The sequence below is a fragment of the Acanthochromis polyacanthus genome, chromosome 21, assembly GCF_021347895.1.
Source record: "Acanthochromis polyacanthus isolate Apoly-LR-REF ecotype Palm Island chromosome 21, KAUST_Apoly_ChrSc, whole genome shotgun sequence".
NCBI lineage: Eukaryota > Metazoa > Chordata > Actinopteri > Pomacentridae > Acanthochromis > Acanthochromis polyacanthus.
This window is the reverse complement of record NC_067133.1, coordinates 21,083,215-21,108,476: the sequence shown is the minus strand read 5'-3', so window position 1 is coordinate 21,108,476 and position 25,262 is coordinate 21,083,215. Positions and strand designations below refer to the sequence as shown.

The 25,262-nt window shown below is 38.9% G+C and overlaps 1 protein-coding gene across 2 annotated transcripts in view; it reads right to left on the bottom strand.

The window, feature by feature from the left end:
- rnf213a (ring finger protein 213a) overlaps window positions 1-24,481 on the bottom strand; it is a 52,996-nt gene extending 28,515 nt beyond the window's left edge. Inside the window, exons 1-27 of one of the 2 annotated variants that reach the window (XM_022216710.2) lie at window positions 24,356-24,481; window positions 22,155-22,273; window positions 17,941-18,086; window positions 14,123-14,821; window positions 13,817-13,995; window positions 13,533-13,700; window positions 13,067-13,275; window positions 12,659-12,948; window positions 12,312-12,568; window positions 11,971-12,183; window positions 11,679-11,871; window positions 8,946-9,001; window positions 8,439-8,613; window positions 8,195-8,356; window positions 8,018-8,116; window positions 7,801-7,923; window positions 7,376-7,559; window positions 7,012-7,185; window positions 6,430-6,582; window positions 5,718-6,337; window positions 5,132-5,291; window positions 4,830-5,047; window positions 4,281-4,418; window positions 4,006-4,170; window positions 2,140-3,424; window positions 304-485; window positions 45-200 (exon numbers count right to left, since the gene is read on the bottom strand). In XM_022216710.2, coding sequence (XP_022072402.1) covers window positions 45-200; window positions 304-485; window positions 2,140-3,424; window positions 4,006-4,170; window positions 4,281-4,418; window positions 4,830-5,047; window positions 5,132-5,291; window positions 5,718-6,337; window positions 6,430-6,582; window positions 7,012-7,185; window positions 7,376-7,559; window positions 7,801-7,923; window positions 8,018-8,116; window positions 8,195-8,356; window positions 8,439-8,613; window positions 8,946-9,001; window positions 11,679-11,871; window positions 11,971-12,183; window positions 12,312-12,568; window positions 12,659-12,948; window positions 13,067-13,275; window positions 13,533-13,700; window positions 13,817-13,995; window positions 14,123-14,821; window positions 17,941-18,086; window positions 22,155-22,254 — 6,504 coding nt within the window. In that variant the 5' untranslated portion in view covers window positions 22,255-22,273; window positions 24,356-24,481. Of the gene's footprint in view, window positions 1-44; window positions 201-303; window positions 486-2,139; window positions 3,425-4,005; window positions 4,171-4,280; window positions 4,419-4,829; window positions 5,048-5,131; window positions 5,292-5,717; window positions 6,338-6,429; window positions 6,583-7,011; window positions 7,186-7,375; window positions 7,560-7,800; window positions 7,924-8,017; window positions 8,117-8,194; window positions 8,357-8,438; window positions 8,614-8,945; window positions 9,002-11,678; window positions 11,872-11,970; window positions 12,184-12,311; window positions 12,569-12,658; window positions 12,949-13,066; window positions 13,276-13,532; window positions 13,701-13,816; window positions 13,996-14,122; window positions 14,822-17,940; window positions 18,087-22,154; window positions 22,274-24,203; window positions 24,312-24,355 lie in introns of those variants that run through there. The other variant, XM_051941088.1, reaches the window with a different exon arrangement.
- Window positions 24,482-25,262: the final 781 nt, after the last annotated feature.

The window sequence follows — 25,262 nt, the reverse complement described above, 5'->3', positions numbered from 1 at the left end:
ACAAATGGTAAGTATTTGTATCAAGTGCTTGTAAAAATTCTTACCTGCCATGAAGCATTTCTAGTTGACTTGACAGTGGGCTCTAAAATCTCAATGACATACAGCTGCTTGTCATTGCACTTCCACATCTTTCCCTCAGAATCCATCAGATAGCGCAAAATCAACAATTTGAAAAGGAACTCGCAGAGACCTTTCTGCACCTTTAAAAACAGTTCAAACACAGTATATGTAAGCTGTCAAGACATGTACAAATAAAAGGTTATAATACACAAAACTAAGCACTAACTTGAGATTAATCATTACCGTTGATGTGACGTCAAAATGGAACATTGCGAGGTCTTTCCTTATAGGGGTGTCCAACAGAGATTGAAGAATGACATTTTCATCAACATTAGGTTCACTCAAACGAATGCATTTCATCATTGATTGCTTTTTGGTTGAGTGCTTCAATTTTTCATACAGCCTCTTGATGTAGAGAGATTTACCTGCAATTAGAAAAGTTCATTAGGCCAAGTATTGTTTCTCTATACTGTTTCTCCTACTGCTAAATTCAGACAAAACTGAAGTCATTGTATTTGGCCCCAAACATCTTAGAAACTCGCTTTCAAAGCAAATAGTTACTCTGGATGGCATCACATTGGCCTCCAGTACTACTGTGAGGAATCTTGGAGTTATTTTTGACCAGGACATGTCCTTTAACTCACACATAAAGCAAGTCTGTAGGACTTCCTTTTTTCACCTGCGTAATATTGTAAAAATCAAGAACATTCTGTCTCAGAGTGATGCAGAAAAATTAGTTCATGCTTTTGTTACTTCCAGGCTTGACTATTGCAATTCCTTATTATCGGGTTGTCCAAATAGCTCTCCCAAACATCTACAGTTGATCCAAAACGCTGCTGCGAGAGTACTGACAGGAGTTAGCAAAAGAGATCATATTTCCCCTATACTTGCTTCTCTTCACTGGCTTCCTGTTAAATCCAGAATAGAATTTAAAATCCTTCTTCTGACATATAAAGCTCTTAATAACCAATCTCCATCATATCTTAAAGATCTGATAGTACCTTATTATCCTAGTAGAACTCTTCGCTCTCAAGCTGCAGGCTTACTTGTTGTTCCTAGAATTTCTAAAAGTAGAATGGGAGGCAGAGCCTTCAGTTATCAGGCGCCTCTCCTGTGGAACCTGCTCCCAGTTTGGGTTCTGGAGGCAGACACCCTCTCTATTTTTAAGACCAGGCTTAAAACGTTCCTTTTTGACAAATCTTATAGTTGGGGCTGACTGGGTGACCCACAGGGGTTCGGCTTGTGTCTTCATTTGCACAGCTGACTCCCTCTTGGACGTCCCTTCGTTCTGCCTCTAGTCATGCTGCTATAGGCCTAGGCTGCTGGGGGACTTTTCTTGACGCACTGAGCCCTTCTCTATCTACCTTTACATTTAATATGTATACCGTTATTGCAGTACATTCACTCTGTTTCCCCCTGTGCTATTTCTCCGAGTGTCCCTGGTCCCAGAGCTGGATGCTTCAGATCTGCGGTCGATGTTCCACCAGCTGGTCCAGTCTCCATCATGTCCGCTGTGGGATGCTGCTGCTGGCCTTCCTCCAGCCCTCTGCTTCCAGCTCCCTTTTTCCACCAGTCAACTCTGCATTGCCTTCACTATACTGTTATGCTAACTTACATACTGTTTGAATTTTACTGCTAGCTATATATGGAGTATGTTTAATGTCAGAGCTGTACATCATAAGAGTAAATTATGAGTCAGTTTTCAATGTTAGCTTATACTTTGTCTGTGTCACATATCCTGTCATGCATGTATCCAAATGTGTTGTGTTTTCCTTGCTTTCCCACCCCTCCCTCTTCTCCCATCCCTCCCCCTTGCCCTCTTCTGTCCTTCTCAACCCGCCCGGCCAGCAGGCAGATGGGTCCCCCCTATATAGAGCCGGGTTCTGCTCGAGGTTTCTTCCCTGTTAAAAGGGTGTTTTTCCTTGCCACTGTCACCTTTGGGCTTGCTCTGGGGGTCAGGCATATGGGTTCTGTAAAGCGTCTTGAGACGATTTGACTGTAATTGACGCTATATAAATAAAATTGAATTGAATTGAATATAGGTAAAATTTACCAATATGAAATCGTTCATATACTTACCAACACCAGCCCTTTTGGATGAGATGACACCAACGCAGAGTCTGTCTTTAAATGCAGCTGCGGCGCTGCACTGATCTTCTGGGACAGCATAGTGTTTCTGGAGGTAACTCTGAATCCTCGTCAGTGGCTCCTGGGGAACCATGTGCAATCTGTACTGGCTGAAGGCTGATGGAAGGTAGGCATGTTCTCGTTTTGAGCTGCAAATGATGACAAGTCTGTAGTCTTTAACACTCTGCATTTTCATTCGTTGAAAAAAGTTCTCAACTTTCGAGCTCACATCATAAGTGAGCAGATCTCCATACAGTAGAGAGTATATCTTCTGTCCACTGTAGCCTGGGCTAAGACAGCGTCTCAGGAATAGCTCCACCTGCTCATACGGCGTTGAAGAGTTGCACAGGAGAACTTCATCATAGGTTGGAAGTGACTCATCTTCACTATTCATGTAAATGGAGATGCAGCATGTCAATACTTCATCATCCGAGCAAACAATGAGGTTTGGGTTTCCAGAGGCCAGACCTTTGGGTAGCTGTCTCTTTATGAAATTCCCAGTGTTATCATCAGAAATGTCTTCGTCACTGTCATCTTCTTCATTCTCTTGAACTTTGTTGGCTAGTATTTCCAACAGCCTTCCGAGACTTTTGATATCAAGAATGTGTGGGAGAAAGCTCTTCATGTCCTTCATATAAGCATTCCATATCCGATCAAAATTTTGCAAACCATTTGCTTGTTCCACAAGACTTGACAGAGGATCCAATTCATTTGTTAAGTCTGGGTCCCCTAGATTTCTGCTGGGCATGACAGCAAAAGTTTGAAACTCAATGTCCTCATTTTGCTGTTGCGGTTTGATTAGGATTTCATACTGAAGGGCATGCCACACTTGCCTCAGATCTGAGGATGTGCAGTTTGGCTTGATGAAGGAGAGCATCATAAGAACCTGGTCATCAACATTGGCCACATTTTGTTGAGTGAGCTTGCTGCATAGGTAGACTATCTGTTCAGCTGTGTAATAGTTCAGATAGTAATGTTGGGATCTCTGTTTGTCTATAAAATCCATCCAGTAGTCCAGACATTTTTCCATTTTTCTGCAAAGTTCAGGAAGCTGCTCCTCTATGCTGCCCTCCACAATGACACTGAGAAGAGTGCCAAGGTTAAAGTCCATCATAATGCTGGGTTCTTGGCTGTTTAAACGGCAGTGGATTTGCACCTCCCAGTGTCTGAACAGAGGATTCCCAGCAGTGTAAAGAGCAATGAATGCCTCAGCTAGTCTTTGAACACTGGCAAAAATCTGAAAAAAGATAAAAAAAATACTTACATTCAGATGCAAATGTTTTATACAGGGTGGGAAATAATTCTAAGACAGCTTTCAGAGATGGAAGTAATAAGGCTGACTGAGTACTTTTTGCATTGCTAAGTACAGCAAATCATCTGCTCCTTTCGAATTTAATGAAAATATTAAACTCCTCACCTTGACATTTCCTCAGATGAACATTTAGTCCATATCTCTCCCACCATTTCACATAGGTCTTCATCACCTCTCTGACCAAAGCCCTTCTTACTTGGTTACCTAGACTGGCAACCAAGTCCTGGCAGTATAAAACCTATTCCACTTCAGAATTTTTAATAGCCACTGTGCTCCGAGAATTGCTCTAAACTGAAAATGGCTGTATATCCTAGCTCTAATATATTATTCACCTAATTGTATTGCACCAATCTACAGAGAATTCCTTGGCTACGTTTTTTTCATTGATATCTGACGACAGCTTGGAGCTTCACAGCTAAAGGTCTAGATATTTTAGCAGAGGAGAGATTTTTCATTTAAAGGGGTCCTAATTCACGGCATACAAAAAGAAGAATATTTCCATATACCTCTGCAAAGTGATCAACTTCATTCTGCCCTTGATCCCCTTTCCCAGACATAAGCATGAGTTTGTTCTGCAGCTCCCTAAGGTCCTCAAGAGAATAGGAGCGCATGTGCTGGCCCTCATCGTTCTCCTCTGGAATTTGCAGTTTCAGGGCTGTGTCAAGACTCAGCTAGATTGAAAAACAGAAATACCATCTCATGCACAATCTTGAAGGATGCACAAATAACCTTAATGGTGCATTGGCATAGGGATGCAATCATCTTTAACAATATTATTTACCTTTTTTACACCTTGCGCGCTGATCAGGTAGATTCCCTTGTTGTTGATGGCTGATGCTAAAGAAAGAGACGACAGCTCCACAGACCCATGACTGTCCTTCACAGTCCTTAACCATTCCAAATGACGTGCACTGTCCCGCTACAATAACAGAAAATATGATTTAATTGTTCAGTGTAATACCCATTCTCTTTTATTATAAGCTTTAGGAAGGGTACTATATGACACTTACATCCATAAGAGTACCTGTAGTTCATCCATTATTTGTTCGATCTTTTAATAATATATTTCTGAGGTATATCTCAAATAACATAACAAGGGATTAGTAAAATGTGTAAATAAGAGTATCTCAAGAATGTTCTTTATTTTAATAACGTACAAATACATGTACAAATATTCGTAAAAAGTTCTCTATCAACGACATTGGTGTCAACTACTTAATTAGCAATACTAAAACTATTATCTTTAAGAATATCTTCAGATCAAAGGATGAATTGTATTCAGTTTATCTTATTGCTATGTTCACTAATATCACTAGACGATATCTCGTACCAGTTTTTTTGGCAGGTTGCTATCATTCTCCAATGCTCTCCAGAGCTTCGTGAGCACTTCCTTGAAGGCTTGAAAACCAGAGTCTGGTTTGAGCTCATACAGCACTGACGAGTAGCCGAGGACAGCATCGTGGAAGCAAGCCACACGATCCACATCCATGTCATTCTCTCCCGCAGAGATGGAAGCGATGTCAACAAACACCTTCAGCTCATTGATGTCTAAGAAAAAGTCATTCATTTTAAAAATTATTTTCATGAATGTCTTTTAAAAGAGCTGTTGCAACAAATGATACCTATACTTACCTTCAAGAGCATCCTTCACCCATTTTACAAAGCGTCCTCTGACTCCAAGCTCCTGTAGACACAGTCTGCGGGGCTCAGTGATGTCTACCAGAACCCTCTTAGCCTGCATCAACTCATTGTCAATGCGACTGAGCGTCTCTTTCTGAAAGTCTACATGAATCTGAGAGGAGAGCAGAGTCAAATATGAAGGTACCTTTGCCCAAGTAACTAGTAACTATCAGTCACCAATCACTGGGAATCATGCATGTATTATCTGTAACAAAAAACACTGTTCTTTAATTTTAAATCAATTGAATCGCTGTACATACATCTATCCATTATCACTATGTGTCTTCAAATGAAACAACTTTATGCTCATATGAGCAGAAGCAAGTTTTTTTTTCATTTTGTTCTGCCAATACTAGAAAAATCATGACTACATACTATAGATACTTTCATTTGATTTCACACATGCAGGCTTTGATAAATGGTAGTTTTGGCAATATTTTCAAAAGCCTCGATGCCTTTCAAACTTGTCTGCAGGTTTTGCGCTTCCGATGGTTAATGAGTAGAATACAGTGTAGTAAATAAAAACATAACTACTTACAACGTTTGTGAGTGTCTCAAGCACTCTGAAGTCCCCATGAAGACAAAGCGTCTCTTTGACCATCATGATAACTTGAGCTGAAGCCACAGCTAGATGAAGCTCATGATACTGCTCGATCTGTTGAACCCTGCTGTGGATCCACTGTTTGTCTGTCGATTTATCAACTCTGCACATGATGTCCAGGTCCTGTGCAAGCTCTATGTACTTGCCCTTGTAATCTCTGAAAAGCTGGTTGATCTCTTCCAGTCGTATGCTGCCATTCTTCAGACGAGTGTAGATATCTTTGTAATCCTCAAAGCAAGCCAAGAAAATGTCGTCATGCATCACTTCAAGGGTTGCATTAACAGCTGCTATCGCTTGCTCATCAGGATCGTCGTCTTCCATTTCTTCAGAGGCCAGGAGTTTGGCTTGCTTCTCCCAACACATTTTGAACACATAGCTGTCCTGGAATGTGTACAAGACCTCAGCCATTTGTCTGACATGTTCATCCAGATTGAAGTAAGTGACAATGCCAGCATTTGGAGAGGGCAACTGATCAAACTGGTGAACCTCCATGAAATGATCCAAGGCTGTGATCTCAATGTTGACTTGTTGAGTATCTTCAATTTCGGCGATGTCAACTATCAGGGAAATTTACGAAGCATGTGTTAAATTTGCTGCAGTTACATGATCAAAACCAAACTGATTAAGTCTTCTGATACAGTAAACATACCTGTCATATGTTCTTCTAGTTTGTGGCTCATTAGTAAAAGGACATCGACGAGCTCCTTTTCATGGTACACAGCCTTTACTTCATCTTGTCTGCATTGCAACAGCCTCCTCATTTTGGCACCATCCTTGTATTGTCCTTTCTCAGACAGGCAGTCTGTTATCAAATCACACACACACACACACACCTATCTTAATACAAGAAAAGCACTCAGAGAGGGGAAGTACTCAGCCAAGTCTACTCAATGTTTTTATCATTTCCGACAGATGAAATCTTTAATAAAAAATTACCCTGGCTGAGCACAGGCGTGTTATGCATGTGTATGTTATGTATGGATACTGAATCACGTGATCTAAATATGTAGCTGGCGGCGGGAACTGATGGGACTCGGATACACCTCCACAATTTAATCAACTGATACTTGTATGATTTCCGACGGAAATTATGCAAGTATGATTTCCGTCACGTGATTTTCCATCACATAATTCCGCCGCATTCCTTGGCGGAGTAATAACAATCATTTTTATGACAGCGTACACATTTAAACCACTCGAGAATCTTTGATGACAGGCATACAGTTATTACCGATCTTTAGCAGGTCTAAGAAGACGTCTCGCCTCTCCAGAATAATGTTGAGCAGGCTGATCTTAATGTTTCCTTGGACCAGTTGATTGTTCATGGCTGTGAATGATGATATGCCTATAGCAATTCTGTCCCTTGCATCGGGAGAGAGCTTCTCGATCAGCTTTTCATCTGCGCCTGTGGTGACAGAAGTTTCATGTCAGTGTTTCATTTAAATCCACCTATTGATTGCAGTGCTTGTCTTGTGCCACAGTTATAAATTAAGGCCTGGTTACTACTAAGGTATTTGACCCTATTAAATTAACTAGTTTAATTTGTTTTGTTTTTTTTGGAGTGTTCAAGTTTGAATGTTTTCCTGAGGAGATACCATGTAGTTGGAAAACATCTTTGGCAGCAGTCCAGGAGAGTAGGTGCTGAAGGACCACTTCTTCATCTTCCTGAAAGTTCCCTTGAGTGTCTCTTGGCCAGGATTTTTGGATAATGGCAGAGATGAGTTTCCCGAACTTCCAATTTATCTTCAACCTCTCAAACAGTTTGCCCTCAGACTTGGTCTGCATATGATGTTGAACAACAAGAAAAATATGTTTCATCTTTAAAATACATGCAAGTAACCTGTGACATTTGCACAACCTTGAATTTCTACATATAAATTATTGTAAAGCAGTTGTAGCAGCATCTTTCATTGTTGACTATGGGATAACGCTAGTGTTTTTCTTAAATTACGGCTAGGACTGCCAAAAACTATGCCATTAATAGAGGTAAATGTTAAAAGTGAACGACAAGTCTTCATACCTGACACAAAGACGTAACAGACTCAAGAGCACATCTCTCAATACTAGCAGCAACATGTGGATGGGAATCACTCAGTTCCTCAATCTTTGTGCAGTAGAATTCAATTTGATCCAGAGAAGATTCCTAAAATCACACAGGCACATAAACAAATGAAATATTTTGCACTTTAACCAAAAGTAACTTACAAACTAAAAATTACAAAGCATGTATCACCTACTTGTTTATACTTTCCCTCAAAATCCTTGGTGAATGTCTGCCTCCACTCTTTTGTGCATTCTTCATCTTTGAATTGGATGGAGATTATGTTGTTCCAGATCTGTAAAATACAGCTAATTAAAGCTCAGTTTTTCAGCATTATATACCAAAGACACATATGTGTAATAAAACTTCTCACTTCAATCTCCTCTGTTGCTTTAATTTGGTAGAGTGATGTCAGACCCCGGTTGAGCAAACTCTGTCTGAAAGACCGACTGATCCAGTCTCTCATTATGGCCATTGCCTGAGTGATCACCAAGTCTTTTGCATATCGTTGCTCTCTGTCTCCTTCTTGAGATTCCTAAATGTAAAGTTTAGTTCATATTTAATTAGCAAGGGATAACTGTCCTGAACTGCCTTGCACCATAAGATACTTTACATACCTGTTGTTTGTTGCATAGAACAAAGTCTGACACTGATGCCACTAGATTCATGCATGCTACGGGAATGTCAGGGTAGTTTTGAGTATATGATGCTGGTTTAACCCCTTTGCAGATCTTTTCTAACAGTCTCACTGCTGTTGCCAGGCACTCTTTCCCATAAGCCTCTGTAAAGTATCTATGATAAACAAAAAAAAAAAGGCAGGATAAATACTTCCATATGCATAATTCAATTTGTACATATTCAAATGGAAATATTTAAGGAAAATAACATGAAAATATGAAACAGCTGACATTACTAGCATTGTTATAATCAATCAAAATACGACATTGGCAATAAAAGCAAAACACATATCAAGTAAATATTTGCAGACATCTCTAGTATAAGACGCAACATACAATTAACCACAGTCAAGTAAAATATAGTACAAACAATAAGAACAACTTGTGTGTCTACAGACTTCTTCATGCCAGTACTACTCAATTTAAAATGAGTAAAGAGTAAATCACCTGTATTTTTCCTCAATAAGACGGCCTTGGATATGTGAGAGGATGTCAGATACTGCCTAAAAAACAGAAAACCATGAAGATTAATTGATTGAATGAACACCACCATTTAAAATTCCTGATTCTTAGTGGCAGGGAGGTGTGCATGTATTTCTAGTTGGACATTATAACCATACACCTATGTCACAGCTATTTGCAGTTCCAAGGTAATGATTCATTTTGAATTAACCCTTTACGCTTCAGTGCGTCGTAGGTGTACCGCCGGTGGTACACCTACTAATTTGCATAGGAATTTCAAGAATGTCCGACGGCTGCAAACCCAATTATACAAACATTATACGCCGATGGAAAGCTTAGATTCTCATGAATCCGCCGGTATAAACCACTTTCAGATGTGATTACCACAGCGGGTGAGAAAAACACATTTGTCCGACAAAAACAAATATTCATCCATCCGTTCTCTATACACGGCTTCAACGCACACAGCGCGACTCACATTTCCGGGTTCATTATTACACACAGAAAAAAAGATTCCACAAAAAACGGCCATAATTCAACCTTTTACATCCAGACAACACAAGCCAGTAAACTATTTTGTCCAAAACATGTCCTGAAGTCGGTATAAAATCCACGAATCGGTCGTTTTCAAGGAAATGCACCTCGCGATGTGCGTCCAATATTCCCTGTATTTTTGGTCATTTTTTTTATTTAAAAATAGAATATTAGCAATTTTTCGTACTGAAAACAGCTGGAATTGACTGAAGCTTAAAGGGTTAATGGACAGCAAAGAAAGAAACACAAGGTATGCCCTGATGCTGGAAGACAACTGGCCAAGGGCAAGAGTGACCAAAAAGCCAGTCAGAAGGTTGGCTCTTAAATGCATTTGGGTTTTCCAACAAGACAATCATTTCAGACACACATCAAAAGTGGTAATGCACACATTTAAGTGCACCAGAAAATTAACAGTTACAGGAGTCATTGGAAACTGCCATTGAAAAGACCGTGTACAGCCATTAAAGAAAGTTTACAACACATAGTCATAGAATCAATGTTTTAATATATTAGACCATGCTTATCATTATATTTCTTAACAAAAGGAACAGCAAAGGCATTTACAAAGAAAATGTTTGAATAAAAATAATAAAATATTTAGTTTTAAAGTATATTTTACCAATTTATGTAAATGTGCCTTCAAGAAAGTTTACAATACATGTGTGAAAACTGACAGAGAAGCTTTTTTTAATCACAGTTTGATGCATATAAACATTTGGATAAGATGCAGTCAGCAAACTAACAGTTTGTCCACCAAACAATGTTGGCTGAAAGGTATAAATTGGGCTGATAACATGGGCAACAGTCATTGCAGAAGTAATATCACCATGGGCAAAGCAAAAGAACTGTCTCAAGAGATCAAAAAGAGGATCATTAACCTTCACAAGTCAGGATTAGGCTACCGAAAGATGTCTAAGATGTTGGGAATTCCTGTGTCAACTATCGGGACAATAATAAGAAAGTGGAAGGTACACAACACCACGTCGACATTGCCAAGGTCTGGAAGACCATCAAAGATATCTTCACGTGCCAGGGCTAGCATAGTTAGAACAGTGAAAACCAGCCCACGAACAACACTCAAGTCGCGGCAGAATAGTCTGAAGAATGCAGGAACAACTGTGTCTTTGACAACAATTTCTTCAGTCTTGCACAGTGCAGACCTTTTCTCCAGAAGGGCAAGGAAGACTCCACTTCTGAAAAAACGACATCTTCAAGACTGTCTAAACTTTGCCAAGACTCATTTTGAGGACACAGAAGATGATTGGGCTCGAGTTTTATGGTCAGACGAGACCAAGATTGACCTTTTTGGAAATAAAGGTCATGACCGTGTGTGGCGTCAGAAGAACGAGGCTTACAACCCTAATAATACCATTCCAACTGTGAAGTGCGGTGGTGGCAACTTGATGTTCTGGGGCTGCTTTTCAGCATGGGGAACTGGACGTCTTGTCCGGATTGATGGAAGGATGAATGCAGCCAAATACAAGGAGATATTGGAGGAAAACCTCTTCCAGTCTGCAAAGCAGCTCAGGATGGGTCGTGGATTTATATTTCAACAGGACAATGACCCGAAGCATAAGTCGCATTTAATGGCTGAGTGGTTCAAGAAAAAACGTTTGACAGTCCTGGAATGGCCAAGCCAGTCACCGGATTTGAATCCGATTGAAAACTTATGGAGAGAACTGAAGGTAGCGGTTGCCAGTCATAATCCTGGCAGTTTCCAGCAACTGGAAGAACTGTGTAAGCAGGAGTGGTCAAAAATTCCAGTAGAGAAGTGTAGGAAGCTTATCTCCACATACAAGAAACGATTACAAGCAGTTATAGACAACAAGGGCTATATTACAAAGTACTGAGAATGTGTGTTGTAAACTTTCTTGAAGGCACGTTTACATAAATTTGTAAAATATACTTTAAAACTAAATTTTTTAATTTTTTTATAAAAAGTTTTCTTTGTAAATGCCTTTGCTGTTGTTTTTGTTAAGAAATATAATGATAAGCATGGTCTAATTTATTAAAACACTGATTCTGACTACGTGTTATAAACTTTCTTTAATGGCTGTATATTATATGCAGGCTCTTTTCATGTGTATGTAAACTTTTGTTCTTAACTGCATCTGACAAACTGTTTCACAATAAACTAACGACACATATTTTGGGCGTGTAAATGTCTGGCTTTTTTCCACTCACCTCAAAACTGCTGGCAGTTATATCGGAAGGAGTCTTGTTAGTGAAAACTTGAAGCATGTCCAAAAGCTCAGGGTTAATGGTGGTGCTGCACTCCATGAGTTCATCAGTTGACATCAGGTACAAATAGGATCGAACTAAATATGCATCCACCTCCATCAAGTGACTGCGGTTTTTCATCACATTTAGCAGAGCTCTGAGAACAAAAGAACAATTAGAAAATAGACAGTAATGCAGTTCTATGCTCAAATAAATGCACTGGCAGATGTCTACACAAAAGTAGGTGGATTCTTACTTTCTGTCTTGACTGTTCATGTATGCTGATGGATTCATTTCAAGGCCCTGTAAACCTGCCCAGGATGCACCATACTTCAAGTTTCCAGAAGATGGTGGTTCAAAAGGCTTTGTGGTGCCTTTGAGGAGGTGGTAAAGTGGTAGTACCATAATCCAGTGAGGCATTGTTGCTGCTTTTACAGTGGTGATCAGGGACCCTAACATTTGCGGCAGACTACAACAAAAACAATATGTGCATTTCAACAGGATATTAAATATTACAGCAAATGCAATTACTAAGGATACTACTCTTCAGTCAACAGACGATGTACTGTAAGATTATTGAAAAGATTAGGTGCCAACCTTTTGAGAGAAGACGCACACTGAGAAAAATCGGTCCAGTACTGAAGGAAGTTGTCCTTCTCTAGCTTGGGTAAACACAGTGCAGTACAGAGTCGTTTGAGCTCAAAATTCTCAAGTCTGATTTGATGCTGTCTGCATACATGCAGCATGATCACTGCTGCTCTCAAGGGGTCCTTAATGTAGAGACTCTTTCCGTCTCCCTCTCTCAGCTGAGGAATCATGTTATTCAGCATGAATTCTTTCAGCATCTTCTTCACCTACAACATTAAAGAAGAGATACAGAGAAGTAAGTTGAGCTGGCCATACAGGAGGGTTACTAGTCATTGTAAACAAGGTTGTAAACTTACATCATCTGGCCCATACTTTAAGGAGTACCATTTCTTTTCTTTGTCTTCATACACGAAAGGCTCCCCATAGACCTGAATGAACTGACTCAGCTGGATCAGAAAACTTCTCAAGTTGGTATTATTCCAGCTCCTGAGTAGATCAAATATAGTCTCCAGCATTATATTCCCAGCAATCTCTCTGCCTTTAATTAAATTATTCCTTTGTTCAGGCCAGAATGTTTCCTTGACGCGTTTGAAGATGTTCTTTGATGGCTCAGCACAGATGATGTCATCATATTGATGCCAGTCTCCTATTGTGATAAAGATGTGATTTTAACTATGTGCAATATAAACACCACATGGTATAGGAATGCCATTAGCACACAGGCAAATACAATAACAAGCTGACCAAGTGACAGTTTCATTTACCATCGTCATTGATGAGGTGGTTTTTCACAAACAAACATCTGTTGGTATGGACATCTGGTGTAGAATCCACTTTGTATATGTACTCAAAGTCATATGTCTTCTTTCCATATTTATAGACCACATATTTGTATGGTATCGACACAGACACAGCTTTGGATTTGATTGTCATTAGAGTGCCTTCAACCAGAAAACCATGTTCTCCAAGATCCCTGTGTGAAAAGAAACAAAGTCAGTGAGGCAGAACATTACAAAACACACAAGGATAAGAAGGCCTACATGCTCACAAGCTTATGTACGAGCATGCTGTCAGATTAATGGAAAGGAGTGCATGCTTGAAAGGGACTTGTGTTTTTTTATGAATGAAAATTTAAATTTGCAGCATAATTTTTTTGAATGTGTCATTTGATGTGCCATCAGAGTAAGCAACCATCTGAACTCCTTTGATTAATAATGTAGGAATAAATACCTGGTCACAAACAGTTCAACTGCATTTTCTTCCCATGTCCCAATGCGGTGCCCAACCCTGATGAAGATGCGATCTTCTTTTGGATCAAATTTGAAATCCTTTGAGAGAACTGCATGGAAGTAAATGGTGAGTCTGTCTTGTGCAGCAATCGTATTGTTCCTCACCGGCCTAAAAAGCAAAAGTAAATAAATACAAAAGTGCTGCATTATACATTAGGGACAGAAAAAAAAAGGCAAAAATTATCTAACAGCGGTGCATTCAATCATCTGAGAGAATTTCATCACCTTTTGGGAGGGGGCGCTGTTTGCGTGTTGGAATTCATGCCATCCTTACTGCCATCTTTACTTCCTGTGTCACCTTCTGAGGTCTGTGCTGGAGTCGAGTCCTGCCCACTCCCTGACTGCTCAACCACCATGTGGCTTTCTGTCACCTCTGGGTCCACACTAGAGCCTGTGCTGTCAGCCTGTAACATTGAATGTGTACACTGAATACACACTTTAAACTCATGAAAATTCTGTCTAATATGTCTAAATATGTAGGCTTCCATTTGTTAATAAGCACTACCTTTCATAAATATCAGTTAGCATTACCTTTGACGATGTTTGAGGGCCAAAAACCATCTTTTGCCCAGCTGCTACAGTCTGCTTCTGTTGCTGGTCCTGCTGGCCTTTTCCCTTCTGTTTGGTTTCTGCTGTGTCTTTTGGATTTGATTCCACATTTGCATTCTGGTCCAGTGTAGGTTTTTTAGTACTGACTGTGTCTTTCTTGGTTTTTGAGGTTTTTCTGTCAGTTTTTTGCTCTTTACGACTTGTGGAGTTTGTTCCTTCACCAGAACCTGACTGAGAAGTTGTACTCTTTTTGTCTTCTGAGATGGGCTGTTGAGTTGGAGAGTCAGCAGGTGGTGTTTCGAGTGTCTGATCCTTTGTTAATTTTTGTGCATTGCCCTCTCCCTCTTTAGGTTTGCCCATGGTTTCCTCGGACTTCCCTGCTGTAGGTGCCTCTTCTGTGATGGCTGCGCTGTCACTCTGTGTAACCTGTGTGTCTTTAGAGGGTACAGCGGTATCATTAACTGCTGAGGAACTGGGCTGGCTCAGCCCATCTTGGAGTGCATCTGGTGTTTCGTCCATTGCATTATCTGAGCTTTCAGGGTCAGAGGAGTCTTTTGTGCCCTCTGTTCTCTTTCCCTGGTTGTCGTCCAGAGACAAATGCGACATGTCAGATTGGCTTTGATCTTGGTCTGATGACATGTTGCCATCTTTTTTCTTTTTGTTATTCCTTTTCTTCTTTTTCTTGAAGACAAGCAAGGAAGACAAATTAGTTTTACAATGTAAAACCCTAAACCAGGCCTTTTTGAACCCCAAACAGTTTCTGGGTCATTTCTACTGCCTCATTTTTATTAATGTGGGAAAATCTTTTACTGCAATATAAGGTATTTCCACTCTATATAGGCAGCACAACCATAGTTAGAAATAGTAAGAACTCCAAAATGTCCTTTGCTGCAGTATAACAAAGATATAATGCCATAAATCACAAAGCATGAATTTTCTTTATTACATTTTTTTACAAATAAAAACTGTGATTAACACTTTTGGTATTTTTCCAAGTGTCCACAGGTGCTACCAACACTTGGAAAAAAGATGATTCTAGTTAATATGGATGTTTTATTAGTTTGATTTTTAATTGGCTTCCGCTCTGTGCAAGCAGCCTGAGTTAAGGCCAGTTCAGTCAAAAAGTCCCAGATTTTTTCCCTCACATGACTTTTGGTGACAGATGAATCACTAAGAATTTTCTGCTTGCACAGAGAAGCCTCGAATTTGTTTTATTTTTTTAGAGTCAGGTTAAACACTTCATTACTGGAAAATATTTAAATGAGACCTGTAGAAGAATTATCATAATTTTAGGCTTAGATTTAGTTAAGTTTCCCATCTGAAAGTTACGTTGCAGATGACTAGTTCAAGAACCGTTGAGATGTTTAGAATTTGGCAAATGTCTCCGTTTTTTCCATTGCTGGCTATGCTAAATGATTTTAAATGATTTGTGAGATTTTGCAAACTCACTGGTGAATTTTCGGGTTCAGAGGATTAGATAACAAATTAACATTCAAGATTGCTAGAAATTCAAAGTATTTCTAAAAGCTATTCCAAACAATGTTTCTACTGGAATATTTGATTATTACAACTGCTTGCCCTAAAGCACGTCTTTGTAATACCAGCATGTCTTAGATGTTGGCATTCTGACATGCCTTTTGCACAAAGAATTTTTCCATGTCAAATAAGGATTTCTTAAATTCAAGATCGCATATGTTGCCTCTTCCCAAAAAGATCCTGTTTCCACCTGGAAAATATTAATGTGCTTATATTTTCTTTAAATTTATAGCTGTCAGTTTATAATCTTCATAGGTATATAGATATACCTACCTAGCAAATGTAATTTAATCCAACATCCCTACAATAAATTCTACCTTCATGAAGGCTATACTGCTTGATTTTTTGGAACTGTTTTAAATTTACACACATTTTGGAGAATTTACTTTTCAGATCTGTTGAATTGGTTTGTATTGTATAGAGAGGCGTTCCTGTTGTTTAGTCTACCCACAGTATACACAATACAAACTATTGTCTCCCACTGTCTATATATTAGAATAAACATACAGTGGGTACGGAAAGTATTCAAACACCTTGAAATTCTTCACTCTCTGTGTCATTGCAGCCATTTGCCAAAATCAAAAAAGTTCATTTTATTTCTCATTAATGTACACTCAGGACCCCATCTTGACAGAGAAAAACAGAAATGTAGAAATTTTTGCAAATTTATTAAAAAGTAAAAACTGAAGTATCACATGGTCATAAGTATTCAGACCCTGTGCTCAGTATTGTGTAGAAGCCCCATTTTCAGCGAGTACAGCCATGAGTCTTCATGGGAATGATGCAATAAGTTTTTCACACCTGGATTTGGGGATCCTCTGTCATTCTTCCTTGCAGATCCTCTCCAGTTCTGTCAGGTTGGATGGTGAACGTTGGTGGACAGCCATTTTGAGGTCTCTCCAGAGATGCCCAATTGGGTTTAGGTCAGGGCTCTGGCTGGGCCAGTCAAGAACACTCAGAGTTGTTCTGAATTCACTCCTTTGTTATTTTAGCTGTGTGCTTAGGGTCATTGTCCTGTTGAAAGGTGAACCTTCGGCCCAGTCTGAGGTCCTGAGCACTCTGGAAGAGGTTTGCAACCAGTCATCCTGTCCCTGCAGCTGAAAAACACCCCCACAACATGATGCTCCCACCACCATGTTTCACTGTAGGGATTGTATTGGGCAGGTGATGAGCAGTGCCTGGTTTTCTCCACACATACCGCTTAGAATTAACACCAAAAAGTTCAATCTTGGTCTCATCAGACCAGAGAATCTTATTTTTCATAGTCTGGGAGTCCTTCATGTGTTTTTTGGCAAACTCTATGCGGGCTTTCATGTGTCTTGCACTGAGGAGAGGCTTCTGTCAGGCCACTCTGCCATAAAGCCCCGACTGGTGGAGGGCTGCAGTGATAGTTGACTTTGTGGAGCTCAGCCACAGTGATCTTTGGGTTCTTCTTTACCTCTCTCACCAAGGCTCTTCTCCCACCATTGCTCAGTTTGGCTAGACGGCCAGGTCTAGGAAGAGTTGTGGTCGTCCCAAACTTCTTCCATTTGAGGATTATGGAGGCCACTGTGCTCTTAGGAACCTTGAGTGATGCAGAAATTCTTTTGTAACCTTGGCCAGATCTGTGCCTTGCCACAATTCTGTCTTTGAGCTCCTTGGGCAGTTCCTTCCACCTCATGATTCTCATTTGCTCTGACATGCACTGTGAGCTGTAAGGTCTTATATAGACAGGTGTGTGCCTTTCCTAATCAAGTCCAATCAGTTTAATTAAACACAGCTGGACTCCAATAAAGAAGCAGAACCATCTCGAGGAGGATCAGAAGAAATGGACAGCATGTGAGTTAAATATGAATGTCGCTGCAAAGGGTCTGAATATTTATGACCATGTGATATTTCAGTTTTTCTTTTTTAATAAATTTGCAAAAAATATACATTTCTGTTTTTTTCTGTCAAGATGGGGTGCTGAGTGTACATTAATGAGAAATAAAATGAACTTTTTTGATTTTGGCAAATGGCTGCAATGACACAGAGTGAAAAATTTCAAGGAGTCTGAATACTTTCCGTACCCACTGTATCTCTGAAACAGTTGAAACAAAAAATTAACACTATGAACGACCTTAATTCAGGTAGTGTACTGCACAACTGTCATATTAGAAAGTTTTAGAATATAATGTTACTGTACACAAGAGTAATTAGATAAAGTTAGACATTAGACTCATATGAAGTTGCCCATGCTTTAAAAAAAAAAAAAAGCAACGCAAGCCAGTGACAGTTACTCTCACCTTTTTCTTTGGGTTGTTGAAGGTCTCATCAGTCTGTCGTTTATGAATTTTGTTGAGTTCTTTGTTGTCCACATTTTTCTGAGGCACTGATTTCTGTGTTGTATTTTCCAAGCCTGTCACCAAGGATTTAGGCTCGTTTCCTGCATCTGGAGTAAGAAACATAGTGTTAAAAAAAAATATAACTGCATGCATTGTGACAGTCAGCCATTTGATAAGTACCAGAATTATCGATGACAGTAGCTTACTGTATTGATGGACATTAATTTTTTGTGCATTCTAGCTAAATCCTAATCACATCACCTTGCCATAGTAAAAGCTATGTAGAAGGAAGCAGTGACTTTGTACTGAAAGATTGCAAAGATTATTTATGGGGGGCAACCTCCATATTTATGAACACAACGACAAAAAGAGATTGTATCTATGTGTTATTACCAAGGATTAGGGAAATTTTGACCAAAACAAACAAACTCACAATCTAACAGTTCTTGGGTTTCTATTAAATACACTTGCGTAAGTGGACCCAATCAGTCACCATGCTGAGTTTCTGGCTAAAAGCGTCCCACAACTCTTTCAGCAGACCTCTTTATATTCCTCAAGAGTGAACAATGACTCTTATGTTACATTAATTCTTACAACTGATTATACTTCCATACATAGGCCATCTCTCTGATCCTTCAATGACAGGAGCTCTCCCTGTCTGCTCGGGGTACATCTGTTCAGGTCATAGATAGTTCAAGTGCACATCAAGTAACAATCTACTCATTCAGTGCCTGCTGACATAACAGTTGCCGTTAGCAGGCAATGTGCTAATAGGATTTTCTTCAATGTACCGTATTTGCATTATCAATACAATGAAATCTTAGAGACCAAGCAAAGCATTCTGTGATAGAAAAAAGAGTAATAAGAGCTGTAAGGAAATATTAAGATGTGAAAATGAACTTCTACAATGTACAGATGCATAAATACTGACCACAAACACAAGACATAAGTTTATGTCAGGAACATAAATATGTGAATGAACAAAGGCTTATTCATTAAGTTAAAAGGCTCGAGTTGGCTTTTTAACTGTTGGTATTTTATAAAGCTGGTCACAAAATGATTATCAAATGTAATCTTACTCAGTGTGTAAGATTACCCACCCATTCTATTGCCTGCCAAACTGTGAACTGATAAATATAGAAATACTGCCATCTTGAGGGCCAGAAAAACTACACTCAATGTGAAGTTCTTATTATTTTCGTGTGAAGCACTTTGTAATTTAGCTTTCATAAGTGCGACATTCCTAAATTGTCAAGCCATGACGTAAATTTTAAACAGATGAACTCCTTTTTTTGTTACATCACTTTACATATTTACTTGTACACATTTTAAAGTGTAATCTAAGTATGTCTGTCTGATTGTGACAGTTGACAGAGTAGTCCCACGGATAATACATACACTCATCCCTTGATGGAACACTGTTAAGCAAGTACAATATACAGCCATGGCCATAAGTTTGGACACAGCATGACTTACTATGTCTGTTTTGATGTCTATTACAGAACATAACTAATATTTTTTGACAGCACCAGTTTAATTAGTCAACAAATCAACAAGGGATATAATATTATCAATAAATTCCAACAATTGGAACAACTTTGTTCCCAAAACATAATATTAGAAGAAAATAACAAAAAATGCAGTACTTTCACAACCGAATTTGGTAAGAATAACAAAATGACACCAAACTCTTTTGATGTTTTTTTTTAAATATGAAACTTAATATAGTTCTCAGGAGTTGTGTACTGTATTGTAAGTGACAATTTTGTGGTATTTTCTAAGATTCACAAGCCTCATGGTACTTGTGTCCAAACTTATGGCCATGGCTGTACAGATAAAGTATAAGTCCTGTGTTCTCTGTTTGTTTTGCTACATGCTGTTCAACATTTCTGTGAAATCCATCAATCAAATCTTGTGAGAATGTATATTGATGTGGAAACGAATTTTCAAATCATGGGCCAGAGTCTAAGACTTGACTGTGTACAAATGTCCAAAAAGCTTCTATAAAGATCTTAAAAAAAATCACCAAGAGAAGCCAGCATTCAGAGGCAGCAGGATTTATTGTCGCCAGAAAATCTAGGAGTAGTTCTTAGTGGTAATTAACACCACAAGAAATACTAAAAATACTGAGCTGTGCATCGTCTTTTTTGCTGTGAGATTGGTCATTTTTTTTCCATGCCTACAGGGCATATTATTGATAAACAGTTTTGACACCATTATACAGGACGACACAAAAAACAGGAACTTTTTAACAATCCAATAAAATCCAAGAGTGATGGAAGAAAAAATTTTATTCATAGTAATTGAAACCTTAAAACATGCCATTTAAGAAACAATGACGGAATTTTCCTTTTTTAAAAATTACTTCCTGTAGATGGCGTCCTCCTGTATGAATGTATTCTTGAAATCTAACTGGGGCTATCTCAAGAGTAAAGTGTACATGACTCGACCAAGAACTCTGGATGAGTTAAAACAGAGAATTCAGGATGAAATTCACAGTATCCTAGCTGACATGTTGCAGCGGTCAATGAGGAATGTCAACAGCAGATTTTGTTTTTTTGTGTCACCCTGTATTTTTCAAAATCCATTGGTCAGATCTTGTCATCAGATTGTCATTAGAGGTGGGCCACAATTTTTTAAAAGTACCTTATTAATTAGAGGCTTTGTAATTAATCATGATTAATTGCATTTTTGTCCAACAGCAATATTTGACACAAGAGGCAAAGATTTTCAATTCAAATAAATTTTGGTTGACAACTGAATCAATGAATAGACATATACGTAGGGCTGGGTATCAATCTAAAAGTTTCAATACCGGTACCAATACTGATACCTTCACTTCGATACCGGTTCCTAAACGATACTTTTTCGATACCAGTTTTACAATATATACTCCAACAGAATGAAAGTTGCATTACACATTACTTTTCACATCTTGAGTTTAATTTTCCAGTGATTTCCAGTGCAAAAGAACATTTGCAAGCAATGTACAGTTCAGTGCATACTGAGCCACCTTCGCCCCCGGACCCTTCCTGGCCGACCTGGAGCCGGTCGCGGCGCACCGCCGTGGAGGAAATGTGCCCGGCGGGGGACGACCCGCACCCGGGGAGAGGTCCCGCAAGGGGATCCTCCCGCACCGAGCGGCCGCCCCTGGCCCGCCGAGTTGAATCCCTCGGGTGGACTGCGCGGACCCCACCCTTTTCCCTTTTAACGGTTTCACGCCCTCTTGAACTCTCTCTTCAAAGTTCTTTTCAACTTTCCCTTAAGGTACTTGTCGACTATCGGTCTCGTGCCGGTATTTAGCCTTAGATGGAGTTTACTACCTGCTTTGGCATATACTGCACCGCACACTATTGGCATCCATTTTACAAAAGTAGAGCCACGTTTTAGACCTCAGAGGCATATTTTCTCACTTCGACGACACGCTACACAACTGCAGTAAAGTCAATGTACCAAACGTGAAACCTGTCTGTGAATGGGGGGAGGTGTGCCACAGCATGTTTTTTTTCCGGCTTGCCGCAATCACGTGTAATGTTACAGCCAATCACAGGTTTGCTTTATTATAATCACGTGATAAGTACCGGAACATGGAATCAAAAGACGAGGCTTATTTTGATACTCATTACTACCGAAACATTTCGGTCGGTGCCATTAAAGAACCGAAGTTCGGTACTCAGCCCTACATATACGTGAACTTAAACAACAAAAAGGTTTTTGTTTCATTTATATTTATCTGCATTTTTCATCTGTCAACTACATCCATAGATTACTGCAAACTCAAAGTCCAATTATAGCAAATATATTCAACATTGTAAGACTTTTTGGGATCCGTCAATTTGAGAAATTGACAGATCCTGTGAACACGTACCTTGAGAAAAGACGCGATTAAATGTGTTATTTTTTTTAATTCATTATAATTCATCATGCTTACTGTAATTGATTAATCGAAATGTCCCAGTTCTAATTATCATATTTCATCAATACCATCAAAACATCACTGATTATTAGAATATTCATCATTATGTAGTTCAGACATATTTAACTGTAGTACAGTACTCTTAAGTTTAACAGCAATTGCCATGACTGTATCACCTTTTATTTTTAGCATACTGTACCCAAAAATATTACACTACAGTATACAATGTTTGACCAAATTTCTGAACTTATCTACTAACCCGGTGTGTTTGCAGGTTGAACAGTCAGCCTGGTGCCACATTTACTGCAGAAATTGGCAGTTTTCTCCACAATATTATGGAGACAACCTGGACACTTCATTGTCAGACTTCAGTGACTCCTGCAAAGAAAGAAAACAGATTCCTTTTAGTTTCAATTTTACCAGTCGAAGGCTCATGAAACTGTTATCAGCTCTACAACAACCACCCAGAACAAAGTTGTTTACTTCTCCTCTGGACTTTGAACAGTCTTACCCAGTAGCCTGTAAACATTTTGTTAAGTAGCCAAAATGGAAATCATTTTGCAACAGTTCCAGTGACTCACTGCATGCCTACCTTCGATCCTGCTAAATAACACTCAATGATAGGGAGACTTCAGTCAAAGAGAAGGGAAAACTAGAGCTCTCATAGTACACTAAAATACAAATTCCTGCAAAAAATAATCTCATGAGGAGAAAGGGAGCATTGATCACATTTAGTTCATTGAAGAACAACCTTTTTTAAAACTGAAATATCATAAAAATGTTTAAAAATGTTGCTGCACTAAACTATATTTATCAGGATCAAAGAGCAATGAGCAGGCCAAAATTGACAAATTGACTTTTGCAACTTTTCTCATCATCTAGACAGATGGTAGGCATTATTTATTTACAGGCTGAAAACTTTAAAAAATAGTTTGAAAAAGATTAATTCACCCAGGACACATCATTCAAACAAGTTAAAATTCTAATTCAATAGTACAATGTTATGATACAATAATATCAAATTCTTGATTTAGATTCTGGTATGTCTAATGGATGAAGCGTGTAAATTTGATTCATATATTAGATGTGCTGAGAATTTAGTGACATCACATCATGTGGTTTGGATCCTCACTTTGCTTTCACTTCTGGATAACTGAGCTGGAAATCACCATTGCTGCTGTCTTGCACTCGCAATGGAAAAATCTATCAATTTTTTATCTTCTGGCTACACCTTCAGGCTGAGGCTTGAAAGTGGTGTATCTGAGTTTTACTGCACTTCGTACAAACAGTTGTATATGTCTGTGTAATGTGCAACCAGTCCTTAGCAGGCAGAGCTCATACATCATCATTGTCATTATTATTACATTTTTTTTCAAAACTACATCAATAAGCAGTCAACATCAGGCTCCGTGACTGAATAATAGCTACAGACATATGTACAGATATACATACTTTTTATTATGTGTACACTTTACATGTCCAAAACCTATGTCACTGTGAACAGTACTTTTTGTAATTATTTTTCTCTTTAAAAAAAAATCCATAAAAAATGCTTCACATTTCTGCAAATTATGGCTGTGGTAACATTGCAAAGAAAATTGCGAATAGAATGGAAGGAGACAGCATACATAATTGATAGGGCTAGACCCAAATATCTGAATATTTGGTCGTTGTGGTGATATTTGAATCGAATACTCGGATTTCTCCCCTATCAGACACAAAAAAATATCCGTTCTGAATTATTAAAGTTAAACCTTATCTTACCTTGAACATGGAAGTATGTATGTATGTATACGTTATGTTTCTATCTGTTTCCAATAATCAAAAACAGCAGAAGAAAGCATATTACATATTTACAGACTGCGTGGTTGGGGAACGCTTTTTTCCGCTGCGGAGAGATTCCTCTTCGTAGTTATAATATCTTCGACCCCACAGTTTGTCCAATCACATATTTGCTTCGCTAAAGACATTATTTAAGTCACTTCCTGTTTCTTTCCTGTACTGTAGCCTCGTTTCAGAGCAAAATAGAGACACTGAACAAGCGGCCGGCAGCTGACATTATCACAGTATCACGACACGTGTATCGGGTGAAACTAAAGCTTTGCAGCGCACTTACTGAAATAAAGCAGCAGGCATGCTAACTAGCTAACAAGCTCACACGCTCTACAGCGGGCAGCCTACTGAGCTGCGTAGCTAACGTTAGCTTGGTCAATTGGTCACTTTCCAGCAAGAACACAATAATACGTGCAAATATAGCAGGCGTTAACCGAACTACATCACAGTGTAACCCCGTTTGAACCAGACTTACTCAGACGTGCTGTGACATCAAGGTACGATAGCTACTCCGGCTAATAGGATTAGTTTATTCCTACTTTGTCATAACGTTAGGTCTGACGTTATCACCTACAGCTTTCGGTAAGATTAACAAACACATGAGCTCTCACACCTGAGCTGACTGACCTTTTCTGCAAAAAGATGAGACCGCGAACCATCCCTGCTGCTGCAACGATGAACCCGCGATGTTAGTCCCATCAAAAGCCCGCTGTCACTTCATTTCCGCATTTGCCAAAGTTTCGTTTTGTCAGAAATGGGCGTCAGCTAATAAAGATAACTTTCAGTGTGACTCATCACGCGGGGGGCACCCATGTGTGTAGGGGAAATAATAAGTCGATAACTTGTATCAACTCTATGTCGTGCAATCAATATTTAACAATGTAACATTAGAACACAGGAGTGATGGTTGCTGAAAATGGACCTCTGTACTCCTATGTAGATATTCCATTACAAATCTGCCGTTTCTAGCTAGAATAGTCATTTACCACATTAACAATGTCTAGACTGGAGTTCCGATTAATTTAACGTTATCTTCATTGAAAAAAAACTGCTTTTCTTTCAAAAAATAAGGACATTTCTGAGTGACCCCAAACTTTTGAGCAGTAGTGTATATTATTTTTTAACAGATTGCCAATGCTTATGGATATTAGACACTGATGAAATTGCGTTTATTCAACCTTTTTGTTGTGAAAACGTCTGTAAATATAAAACACATCGCACATTCAACCAAAGAATCTATGTAAAATCCCAGAATAAATATTTCTTTTTCTGGTAATTGTCATTAATTGTATTTAATTTCAGATATTTACAGTATAATATTTTTGACAGTTTGAATTTGACATTTTGTGTGAGTTATGTGACATTCTACGTTGGTTTGTCTGTTAACAATGTTACTCAAAGCACAAAAAAAAACGGATTTCGATATTTTCAGGGAGAGTCAGAAATGACACAAGGACCAAATAATTAGATTCTGACAGTGATGCAGCTTATAGTCTGGATCCATGGATTATTTCAAGATTTCTGCATGAAATCC